The 13,193-nt window shown below is 41.8% G+C and overlaps 1 protein-coding gene across 1 annotated transcript in view; it reads right to left on the minus strand.

The window, feature by feature from the left end:
• scn8aa (sodium channel, voltage gated, type VIII, alpha subunit a) overlaps positions 1-13,193 on the minus strand; it is a 50,229-nt gene that overhangs the window by 24,408 nt on the left and 12,628 nt on the right. Inside the window, exons 5-14 of the mRNA XM_030055114.1 lie at positions 12,919-13,047; positions 11,915-12,006; positions 9,130-9,351; positions 8,803-8,866; positions 8,514-8,655; positions 6,038-6,244; positions 5,317-5,598; positions 3,787-4,068; positions 1,197-1,332; positions 718-956 (exon numbers count right to left, since the gene is read on the minus strand). Of these exons, the coding sequence (XP_029910974.1) occupies positions 718-956; positions 1,197-1,332; positions 3,787-4,068; positions 5,317-5,598; positions 6,038-6,244; positions 8,514-8,655; positions 8,803-8,866; positions 9,130-9,351; positions 11,915-12,006; positions 12,919-13,047 (1,795 nt within the window). The remainder of the gene's footprint in view (positions 1-717; positions 957-1,196; positions 1,333-3,786; positions 4,069-5,316; positions 5,599-6,037; positions 6,245-8,513; positions 8,656-8,802; positions 8,867-9,129; positions 9,352-11,914; positions 12,007-12,918; positions 13,048-13,193) is intronic.

Consider the following 13,193-nt stretch of genomic DNA (forward strand, 5'->3'; position numbering starts at 1 on the left):
GAAAAGGATGTGTCATTTCTATCACATCAGTGTGTCATGTTTGCACATTTGGGTTACTTTTCATCCCTGTATGTTAATTATAACATGTACTGCCAAAACACACGTTAACAAATCTTATGCTGTGAAGTAAAACAAACATGTCTTGCCTCACAGAGGACACAAAGACGTGTGGCTCTGCTCGCATTTACTCAGTTTCCTTCAAAACGCTAATGGTGAAAATGGCCAGGTTGAGTTATCCGAGCCGTGATTCAGGCACCATTTTAGAGCAGCACATCGATCAGGCTCCATGAAATATTAATGCAGGCCTCCCACCAGTCAGCCAACCAGCACAGAGGCAGCCTGGCTCCACTATAGCAAACAGCGGCTCAGTTCAACGAGGAGACAGAGCGAGGGAGAGGGAGAAGACAGGGAACATGTGTGTGTTTGTGTGTGTGTGTGTGGGGGGGGGGTACGCTGGAAGGCATGGGAAAGGCGATAATTCAAGGAAACTGTAGGGGGTCTGGGAATATATTTTTTTCAAACTCTGAGTTGGCAATGAAAGAGCTGCCAATTACAAGCCCAAAAATAACCTCTCTGTCACAGCTGTGGAGAAACGGAAAAGGTTATAGAAGGAGACGTCGACCCGCTGGTAAAGGACACATAACCTGCTTGTACTTACGCATCCTTTGCTGCTTAATCAGACAGAAACAAAGCACATCGAAGTTTACCAGCACTCACCAGATTTCCTACTGACAGCACTTCCTCAAAGTGTTCGGTCATGGGGTAGTGCTCCATGGCCATGAAGAGGGTGTTGAGGACGATACAGATGGTGATGGCTAAATCCACAAAGGGGTCCATGACTATCAGGTTCACTATCTCCTTGATCTTCAGCCACGCGGGGCAGCACTCCCAGATCAGGAAATTGTTAGAAAACTTATACCAGCATGGCGGACACTTGCGCTGAGACTCCTCCAGTTCTGAAGACATAGCGCGAATCACACATCAAAACCAAACATACTGGCAAGCAGGAGCAAACTCTCATGCAATGGCATAAAATGATAGAAAAAGAACTGTATGCATTGTATGTATCTGGTAATGCTGGATATGCAAAGCAGATAAGCAGGAAATACATGTCAAACTAATCAACCAAATGAGAGGAGCCCTAGTTAGAGAAATATGAGAGAGCAGGTTAAATAGCTGGGTTAAAGTGGCAGTACCCTCCACTAGTGTGTTGGTAATGACGCTCATGACACTGTTGGCCCGCTCTTTCCGCCCAAAGGAGGTATTGAGCTGGTCCACAGACACCATCAGGGAGCCCGACAGCTTCTTCTTCACCTCAACCTCAGTAGTTGGCTGTCAGGAGGAGAGGAAGAATCAAGCACCCATGGAGAGGACATGAACACCATCCCACAGCACCACCGGTGGCCGGCGGAGGGAAGTGCACAACAGCATTGGCAGGATAAAGTAGCAGAGGATCAGATTTTGAAATGGGGGCAGGGCACGTTTCATTCTTCTCTAAGTCAATGCTGATTTCGAGGGAGACGTGTGTATGTTGTAAATTCATGCAGGTCTCAGCCAAAGTGGGAGCAATGGTCTAGGCCTATTTGACCTAATTGTGTTCAAATGTAATTAGCTCATCCCGTTTAAATAATAGATGGATTGTGAGATATTGTGCAAGGAGCACTGCTTCTGCATGAATGTATTTTCAGTCCTGTCATGCAATAATGGAGGCTTTGCTAACATTGCAATATAGCCATTAGGTTACAACTATATTCTACAAAATGTCTCCCAAATCTGGCCATTTTATGTCACTTACAAATTGATGCTATCCTCCTAGTTTGAAACCATACAACTTATATTGCAACCATCAAGTCAGAGCATTCTAAAGAGATCATATGGGGGCAGGTAGGTCAGATCCATCCAGCTGTCATGCATGAACATGCACCAAGTCAAAGAGAAGGAGAGGAAATTACAGACACCATAGCCAATATTCTATTTCTCTGTGACATGCTTTGTAGACTAATTTAGATGTTAGATCTACCATGCTAATTAGCATGAGGACACAACTAATCCACTAAGGTTGACTGGGGAGAGTTTGGGAAACAGAGAAAGGTAAAGACAGACAAGGACAGCAGCCCTCCTTTATTTGCTAAGTCATCCTCTTTAAAGGCCTGATAGGATAAATTGGTGTTAGTGAAGCTATGTGTTACTACTGTATATTATCTTTGCATTAGGGAAGCAGAGAAAGATGTCTGTGTCTCTACAGTGCTAGTCCCCTCTCTTTCCTCCACCTCCTACTGTACTGCTACCCACACGGGCGAGCAGAGGCCCTGGCTGCCTGGAGGAGGAACGCATCAACACAGTGCAGCATAATGACTGGAGGATGTTAACACATCATTATATGCTGTTTGTGAAACAGTTAGGAGAAACTGAGGTTTATTATTAGACTGTGTTAAACAAACATCAATTTGATGTCATCCTACACTTGGATTTTGTATTAAATCTTAATTATGGTTAAATCTATAAATGGTAAGATTGAGTGGGCCATGGCAGACAGAGTGTATTTCTACCGTATAGGCAAACATCATGTCTGTCTATATCTGTTTAATGCCTACACAATGGTGGGGGTATTATACACGCATAAATAATTTTGGTAACCCTTTGAATTGCAGGTCATTAATTAGGCATAATAATGCCTGGACATAACTAAGTACGCATCCACGTAAAATAGATGTAATGACTGCTAATTGTTAAGTAATACAAGTAATTTCCTGAAGAAGTTTGTGCCGAAACACTGACCTTTAAAAAAATAAATATCTTTGCATCAGAGTTAAGAGTGTGTGGCTTTCTTCTCCTCCATCTCTATTACTAAGTAATAAACAAGAAAAAAAATGTGTTTTTTTTTTCCAGTAATTGTATTTGATAAGTAGAACTAAAGGATTAATTAGTTTGAAAAGAAAGAAGACTTTTGTTCACTATCTCTTAATATCACATTTTTGAGCTTTGGGTCCAAAGCAGGAACCCACACCAAGTGAGCAATTGACTATGTACTCAAAATAAAAAAAAAACAAATAACAAAAACAATAGCATGCCTGGGAAACCAGGCAGAAGCTACTATAAATAGACTCATCCAAAACCTGAACACTGAAGTATAATAATAATAAGAAGAATATACTATCTACTGTTGCAAAGCAGCAGCAGGTTATGTTTCAAAAGTGTGAGGTAGCTCCATTTATCATATGCAAGTACTGGTAAAAAATGGTTTTACTTGAAAATTACTCAGTAATTTTCTAACTGTAATAACTGGTTATTACATCAATTTTACTTGGATAACGCTGAGTTATTTCCAGTCATTACATCAGAATTAATGGTCTGTAAGGTAAAGTATTACCGTATTACCATCATTTTTTATGTACATATTCAACACATTCACAACATTTTAACAAAGGTATCCATAGCAACAACCACTAATTGTTGTTATGAATGACAAACTCTCAGCCTGGAAGTCACTGAAAGACCCAGTTTTGCTAACCTATCACCTGCAGGGTTGGCTACAGTAAATTCGCTGTAAAATGTTTTTGTTTCTCCATCCTTTGCCTAGTGTTGGAGGGCAGCATACATTACAGAGGCCGGGGGAGGGGAGGCGTGAGCGCTTAGCCAAGAGATACATACGGACTTGCAAAGATGACAGAGTAGAAGATACAGAGCCAGAAAGAAAGGGAACGGACGAGAGGGGGGCCATGCCTAGACGGGTCTACTCATTGACTTCCTTACACTGTCGTCAGTAGCTGCCTTATCTATTTTCACCTCAGGCAGAAGGCGTCCACCAGGCCCGGGGCCAATCAGCGACACCACGCCGTTGCAATCCACCGTGCTATTCCGCTTCCCGTGGTAGCCGCCGTAGCTGCTCCGCCGATACGGGCTGAACAGGGAGCCCCGACGCTCCTCACACTCCTCTACCGTGCTGTGCTCGTCGTCAGCAAACTCGTTCTCTGAGCCGACGTCTTTACTGCGGCCCTTGAAGCTGAAGATGCTGCTTTTGCTGTTGTGGCGGGACAGGAATGGTGAGCCGGGTATGCTGAGGAGGGACTGCAGGGGTGAGAGCCAAGAAAAAGATAAGGGTTTGAGGGAAGGCAGATGTACATGACTGATGTAGCCCGGGGTGTTTTGGAATTTGCATCGATTGTGCCATCATTTCTACACACTTCATCATCAGCTGCAGAGGTCAGGATGAAAGGCAACATCTGTGGGCTGTGGAGGAAATTTAATGCAACAAAGATGCTTTTCCCTGAGGGGGCATTTTCTGCTGGAGTGATCATGTGACTGACTTAATAAACAAGGGGAAATTCATAACTAGGTCAGTGATATCTTACACCAGCAAGGTCACACACACACCGACACACCGACACACCGACACACACACACACACACACACACAGGACAGAGATACATAAAGCTGGAATAAGATGGAAAGGAGAATGAGTGGTGAGAACATCAATTTAGACTGCTTGTAGTATTGATCCGGATACTATTATAACACCACACAGGAGATGCTAGCTAAAGTAAATTAACATATTTTTGGCCACGAGCCTGCACAGATGCTGAATGCACAATGAAAGACTTTTAAGTTAATATAGTGAGTGTAAAGTAACACTGGCTAATCACATGACAGATCTGACTTTGTGAAAACCATTTTGAAAATCATTTGCCTAATGCTTGGTGTTTTGGACCAGATTGGATGTCTAAATTGTTGATCAAGTGTTATGTAAGCCCACTGTGCTTTGTTGTCTTGGCTGGCAAATACTAGACAGTAAAACACAATATAAGAACCAGTGGAGCCCGAGTGAGGCCTAAACAACGCTGCAGCACCCCTCCCTCTGAAACATTCATGCAGTCACTGTGAATAATTCAGAGCACAGACGTACTGTATGCTGCTGTGTCTCTGGCCACTGTATACCCCATTGTATGGAGCCTCATGCAACACTGTGCCACTGCAGCACTCTAAATCTGAAAGATTCCTCACCTGACTGACTTCAACCAAAAAAAGGACACTTTTGCATCATTCACTGACATCTATATTCTATTCATAGGGATGAAAAGCATTTCTATTCTAATTTTGTGACTGTTTTTTTTTTTTTTTTTTTTTGGTCTTCCTTGGTGTGCCATTGCCTTTAACATTTAGTACATAAAATTATCAATGATCATCATAAAGTCCAATTTATAAAAACATAAATAAATCAAATCAAACATTATTAAACACTGAAACTTACAGTCATCTGCATAACAATGTATCACAAATTGTTAAACGTGCCTTGATGTCATTTCTCTCTTTCTCACCTGGTTCATAATGGAAGACTTTCGACCCAGCCGGTTGTCAGGGAAACGGAAGCGACTCCTTTTGCTGCCGTCGTCTGACTCTGACTTTACAAACTTCTCGCTGTCGCCTTTCTCTTTCTCCTGCTCTTTTTGCCGCCACTTCTTCTTGCGGTTGCGTCGCTCCTTGGCACTCTTGGAGCTGAGCTTGGACATCTCAGAGGAGCTGCAGGAGAGGTGCCCCCCTCCGTCGTCCTCCACCGCGTCCTCTGACACTGTGCCCGCAGAGGTCGCCATGGCAGCAGTCTGCCAGAAAATACACAGCAAAAAGAATTCAGAGAATTCAACAGCGTGACTCAGGAAAATTTTATTTATTGGCCATAGAAGGCCTGAATCCTAGTTACCATATTGGGTAACTAAACATCAACTGAGAAATGCGCTTGTAACACACCAACATGAATTATTTAGTTTTGTATTATATTTTTGTTAAATATTTTTCTTGAAATAAGCAAAACAACTTGATAATAGTGGGTTGATCTGCATTATTCTGCCTTGCAGAATAAAGTGTATTTATACTTGTTCCCAGAAATAAATCCTGAAACTAGTGAAACTGCACTGGCACCAACTGGAATTATCTCATCCTACTGGCAGATTTTTCTACACCTGTTTGAAGAAAAACAATATTTTAAGACTCAATATACAACAAAATGATTTATTTAGATTGAGATTTTTGCAGAGATTTGACCTGGGCTTCTTCCTGCTGTTTCTTGAGCTGCTCCAGCATGGCCTTGAACTCCTCCTCCTTCTGCTGGGCCTCCTCCATGGTGGCTTGGTTCTGCTCCTCGTAGGCCATGGCCACCACAGCCAGGATCAGATTCACAAGGTAGAACGATCCCACAAAGATCACCAGCACAAAGAAGATCATGTAAGTCTTCCCCGCCGCTCTCAGGGTCTGTTGGGAGGTGGTGTAGTGAAGGGGGGAGGGAGGGAAGAGAGAGGGAAATAGGGACACACATGACATCTAATACATCCAATACATGACCTAACCGCCCCAACAAGCTCAGTGTCAAGTTGTTCAGGTTTCACAATGACTCATCAGAATAAAGTGGAGTCAGCTGTTCATGAGGAAAAAAACAGGCATAATGTTGGCACTTGTGGATACAAAAAAAAAAAAAAAAAATCAGAAAAATGTTTTTAAAAAATTAAAAAAAACAAAATTATATGTCTGTCCCTTAATATGAACTGTTAATGGGAAGAAATATAGACAGTACTTGCACACCCTAAGTAAAATGCTTGTTTCTGGTACTCAGCAAACACAGGGCTGCTAAACTCAAATTAGCTGTACTATGCTATTCATATCATAGACTGACAAATTGATAAGATACAAGCTATTCTTGGTCCGTACAGGAAACATCTGATATTCTGAGTTACTTAAGGCTCTCAGCACGGGCACAAAGGTGGTGTTGTTCATCAGATAAAGCCACCTAATATACATTTTGACCTATTTTTTTTTTTTTTATTCACACCATGTGAGTCAGGGTACAGCCAATCATTTTCAATGGATTAGGATGTTACTCCCAGTGGAGATGGGATGATGTGAGGGAACTGAGCCACAGAGGCAAGGCAGAACAAACGGAAACATTCTGGCAAAAACTGAGAAACTGTTTTCTAAATGTGAGTTGTGGTATCTATCTAACTGAGCAGACATGTTTCTCATTTTGTTCTTCTGACTGAAGTGTAATCGAGGCAGAATTAAAATGTTCCTCCTCGGCAGCATCCCTCGGCTGCAACCCCCCCCCCCACCGTTCAAAAGTGGGACTATTGTCTGCAGGGAGCCAAAAAAGAGAGGACTTTGTGGGATACAGCAGCGCAATTCCCTCACACATCAATTATGTATGTGGTTTACATGCAGCGCTGGGAAGGGTATCCAACGCAGCACACTGCGACACTCCCAACTAGAGCAGCACGAACTGACCTGAGTCCAGTACATTGTTCTCTAGTCCCACACATTACCAAACCTCACACTTCTCAAAACTGGCCCTCAGCATCAGTGAAATTACTCTCCTACACATTATGAACAGTTTTTGCGAAAATCCAAATGGCTAACCAGAAGGTGTAGGCAGGCAAAACCCCCTCATTGCAAAAGTCGGGGTGATTTAAAAAAAAAAAAAAAAAAACAGGATCTTGTTTTCTCTACTCTGCCATTTTTCGAGTTGGAGCAACAGCAAATTAATCTGAACGTCTGACAAAGAACATTCTACAGTGGACCTAAACTCGGCTCCATAATCATCACTCCAAAGATACAAAATAGCTGTGAAAGCCTGTACTTGGAAGCTGAATTTCAAAGATAGCACCAAAAATAGTAGTATGAGCTGGGATGCTCCCATCAGGTCTCATCTCCCTCATTGGTCATACTGTAATCCTGAACTGTAAATATTTAATGCTTCCTTCGCTCCATTCTGCCCATTCTGTATGTGGAGGCCTGAGTGTCTCCACCATTTCAGAGTAGTACAGTGTGGACATGTGGCTTGAGGAGGGTCGAAATGGGAATAAAGGAGAATTTTTCTTTGATAAGAAGTTAGTGTTATCTGCACAACCATGCATGTTTCTCAGTTTAACTTCTACTCTCATATAATGGCTTTTCTGCCTCTGCCACTGGCCTATAATCAATATGGAGTGATGAAAGACTAGTCAAAAGTATATAACTTTCACTGAACAAGAGCCAGTTTATTACACTGAGCTCTATGAAGTTTTAGAGCTGGGAGGTATATCGATATTATGTTGATATACTGTGACATGAGACTAGATATCATCTGGGATTTGGTATACCATGATATGACATCAGTATTGTCTTTTCCTGGTTCTAAAGGATGCATTACAGTAGAGGGATGTAATTTTCTTAATTTTTTTAGACTGTTCCAGTTATTCTTTTCCTCTACCTGCTTGGTCAATACATGCACATTTTTAATGACTGTTTAACAAAACTTTCTTGTGTTTGTAAATTGCTATTGACAGCACCAATAGCCATCCCTACAATACTGTCACAATAACAGCAAGATATTCAGTCAAAGATATTGTGATATTTCATTTTATCCATATCGCCCAGCCCTAGGCAGTGATAATATATAACTAAGTATTATATGCAGTAATATTTTGAAAGTGATAAGTGGCACATAAGTCTATTGTAAGTAGAAGTGAGCTTGTTGACAGATCATCTTTACCAGCATGTAGAGGTTCTCCCAGAAGTCCTGTGTCATGAGTCGGAAGAGAGCCAGGAAGGCCCAGCCGAAGCTGTCAAAGCTGGTGTAGCCATAGTTTGGATTCCTCCCAGCTTTCATGCATGTGTAGCCCTCCGGGCAGCGGCTGAGGGGGAGAAAAAATGGGGCACCCGGCCCGAAAATGACTCAGCGCTATTTACTTATAATCTAATCTGGCTCCAGGCAGGCACAAGAACGACAGTGGGTCTTGGTGGGATCAGCAGCGGGAGGAGGACAGAAAAAGGCTACTCACCCAGAGTCAGAGCTGTTCCCACAGAGAAGAGCATCTAGTTGGCCAGGCAGGATGTAGAAATTGGCTGAAAAGAGAACACACACAGCGTAATGATTCATTTTGCTCACAGTACTTTTGTTTATTATTCTGAGATAGTTTATGAATCTATTCAAGCCAAGTACTGACTGCAGTTTGCCTGTACATTTTCAATTCAGTTCATTTCAAACAAATTCCATTCGTCCATCCAGTGCCCGAATGCCATATTGTTTTCTCTTTCCAGCATATATATACTAATACTTCCAAGAGGGTGGCCAGCTCGCTGTCGGGCTAAACCACCCTTCTACTCACTCTCATTCATGATGTACTCGTCCCAGTCAAAGCCCTTGCTGCCATTGGCTAGGTAACTCTCGGTGGTGTTGATTGGCCAGATCACACACTTGTGGCGCAGGTTTCCCATGAAGAGCTGGAGGCCGATGAGAGCAAAGACACTCAGGCAAAAGACGGTCAGGATCATCACATCCGACAGCTTCTTCACGGACTGGATCAAGGCGCCCACAATGGTCTTCAGGCCTGCAGGGCAGCCATGCACACACGCACACAAACCACGGAGGTGATGCAGGAGCTGCTGATGCTGCAGGTCTGCATCTTTGGAGTCTCTAATTCTACTGGAAGTGGTCTAAATACTATTGTAGCTAATTCTGGTTAATAATCTAATTGCCTTTTCGGGATCTGTCACTGGGAAATATCCAGTTTATACTAGATTTAGAGGAAGATGTGAGGGGGCTTCACTGAATAGCCTAATTAAAAAATGTAGCTAAATTGCACAAGGAAACATATTTTTCTCTGCAAGAGGATGCTTAAAAATATATTACTAAAATGTCATTAGGAAATCATACTTTAATGTTTATTAGTGCTGAGTTTGGAATGGCCTTCTGTGCTGGGGAACTTCCCCACACATGGGGGGAAGTTCACTAGAATAAAACTTACTAGTGCACTTAAATGGAAGCAGATTTTCAATTTGAAATATTAGGTAGTAATACATTTTGGACAAAACCGACAGGTCAGACATACATGACATTTCTAGAAACAAAACAAACAGGAAATATTCAGGAGCCTCCCCACTCTTTTTTCAGAGCCATCAAGACACACAGGTAATGTTCTGGAAGAAGTCAAATACTTGAACAGGCTCTTCAGCTCCTCAGGCCGAAGAGACGGTGGGCCCTCCTGAGAGATTTGCATTTTCATTGCTAGTGATGGATTATGTGAAAAAGAGGGGGAAGACTCTGTAGAAGAGGTGAGAGGAAATCCATAAGAAAGAGAGCACAGCAGCACAACGAGGGGCCATGAGAGGGACAGAGGCACAGGCAGGGGGCTAGAAACCACATGCAGGTCATTTAAACTCCAAGGCTGAACAGGAGCAATTCAATGCCAGTGCCGGTGAGGGCACTTTCTTGAACTGTCTTGTATATGGTGTTATTAGGAAAGCACTGACTCCCCATACCGCGACCCTGTAGTCTGTCTCATCCATATCTTTACTAGAGACAAAATCAGTTTACCTTCTGGACAGGCATCCTCTGGCAGCATTCACCTGGGTCCAGGAGGAACTCAAACATGGAACCAGGATGACCCGTTTCTGTTTGGTTTCTACAGGTACAGTCGACTTTACCAACTGTACATCTCGTCTTGTAAAATATGGTCTAAATTTAAGCTTGCACATTCAGTAAAAGAAATGTCAAATAGCCTAGCACAGTAACTGAAGAAAAATAAAGTGCTATTCTTATCAGAATTAAGGCAACTTATCTCATCTGTATAGAAGTAGATGAGAAGAACCAACTTGAAACAATGGATCAAATTAAGAGCTAATTTGGGGAAGCATGTTATATATCAATTAAAAGGGCATTACATTATTAAAACCCCATATGTTGTTTAGTTCTTTTGAAATCATGCCCTCCATTGTTTACAATATCTGTAACAGCGATTTTACCACTCCAGTAGTATTTTTTTGTTACAAGTCAGAGTATGATCCCTTTTTGTGTGCACTTTACTAGCATTTTTTTGCTTTGTTTATTACAGATTTCCCAATTAATGATCCACAGCTTGTTTGAATAAGAATGACTTCTGTTCAACATCCTCTATCATCAGATAGATGTGTGGCCAGTGTCACTCAAAAAGGTCAATAGGTCGTTCAACCATCCCATCTGCGTCCCCAGCGTCTAGAATGTGAGCAGACCGTTTCTTTTTTCTCTGTGTTATCATTCAAGTGGGTCGTAAAAGGACAAAAAAAATAGATAAAAAAAAAAAATCAATAACCAAACTAAAAACAAAAGAGGGCAAATCAAACTTCCAATGCCATTTGTCAGCCAAGCTCTTGGTAGGCTAATATTGTAAAGCAAGTGACTCAAAAGCATCATGCAGCATAAGAGATATGTTCACAAACTAGGCTTGGCAGTCTTCATAAATAAATAATGGGTATATTCTGTGGGATCTCTCTAAGAGCTATGCCATTTCTCATATGAACATCGACATACAGGGTTTGTTTTTGATCCAAAACATTTTCCAATTGAATCTTCGTTTTCCAATCCAATCACTAGTTATAAATGTGCAACAAAATGAATGATCCTCTGATTTAACTTGTACTTTCACTTTTTAGTGTAAGAACTGGAAATCTTGTTGGTGGCTCATTGCTTGATTTATTACAAATTTGCAGAGCTCTACTATATCCCGATGAAAGCCATAAAAATCACCTAACATTTGTCTTCAAGATAAAGATATGCTATCAACTAGGTGTTATGGGTTTCTTTGATAAAGAAGGGGCTATTATACCAAAAGCTTGTGAAAGGAGTGGGTTCAAGCTATTTCTGAAGAGAAACACAGCTGCCTTGGAAACCAGTCTCATAATGAGAGTGCTACTGGGGCAGAAGAGAGTGCACACACATTGGAGGGCCCTAGAGTAGACTGCAAAGCCTATCAAAAATGTATTAGTACCATTTTTGATAATTTCGGAGGAAAAATAAATCAAAAAATGGTTCTTTCCAATTCTTTTTGTTGCTTAAATCATAATTGTAATCATAATAATAGTGAGTAGAAAAGAAAGGGTGAGAGGATCAGCCTTAGTGTTTAAACTGAGTCTCACCTGGAATGACAGAGATAGTTTTCAATGCTCGGAGAACTCTGAATGTTCTCAGCGCAGATACATTGCCCAGGTCCACAAACTCTGTTATATATCTGAAATAGGGGAAGGATCACACACAGAACAAACACCAATGACAAAACCACACACGCAAGAGCACAACACCACCGAACCAGGAGGAACGACGCCACTCACAGAGCCTGTCCACTGAGGAGGAGGGTGGAAGGAAAAAGGAAAGAAAGACACACACACCTAACACCGACCCCGCCCCCCGTCCCCCCATCCTGTCTTACCTGGAATTACAGAAATAGTTTTCAATGCCCTCAACACCCTGAACGTGCGCAGAGCTGAGACATTGCCTAGGTTTACAAACTCTGTTATATACCTGCAGGATCAAACCACAGTTACAACAACTCATTATTTACATGTAGATATGAGCAACAAGACATTCACACATCATGAAAGCCAACTTAGGGCTGTGTGCCAGCTCTACATATGATGAGAAACATCGTATTTTACACTCTCTGGTTATGTAACTGTGTTTCTACTGGCAACTTAATCTGCTGTTATCAACTAGCAGGTGACATGCAATGCAGCTGCAGTTGACAGGGCCCTAAATAGTTTTTATCGTGGACGCCGGCAGATTGAAAAAGAAAAAGTGAGTGAGAGATAATGCTAGAGGAAGAGAAGAAGATGAATCAGATGAATGAGGTCTGAGGTGTGGGTGTTGTCAGGGAGGCTTCAGAGTGTCTGATGGAAACCTTCAATTCCCAAAGTGAGACCAGAGGACTCTCAGATCAATGAAGAAAACAGATGGGTTATCAGAGAGAGACAGATAGATAAAGAGAGAGAGAGAGAGAGAGAGAGAGAGAGAGAGAGAAATAAAGGCAGAGACATGGTCAATCATCACTACCACTGAACTCACTTTCTTTATCAGTGGTCTGACTGAGCTTTTTCAATAAATGGCAATTTTGTTTGGTAAATATTTGTCACAGTTAAATACTTACGCCATAGAAATGACCATGAAATCCAGCCAGTTCCATGGATCTCTAAGGAAAGTAAACCCGTCTATACAGAATCCTCGTGCGGTGATTTTTACAAGAGACTCAAATGTATAAATTCCCGTGAACGTGTACCTGAAAGACAAAAAAGTTTTCACAGAATCAGTTCAGCATATGGGATTAAAGCTTGATGATCTGTGAATGGCAGCACTCTCATTAGTTGGAGAAATGCCTGGGAAATGACAAAGTTTAGTATAAAGGAGTAGAGAATACAATAAATC

This window comes from Myripristis murdjan, chromosome 7, assembly GCF_902150065.1.
Source record: "Myripristis murdjan chromosome 7, fMyrMur1.1, whole genome shotgun sequence".
Classification (NCBI taxonomy): Eukaryota; Metazoa; Chordata; class Actinopteri; order Holocentriformes; family Holocentridae; genus Myripristis; species Myripristis murdjan.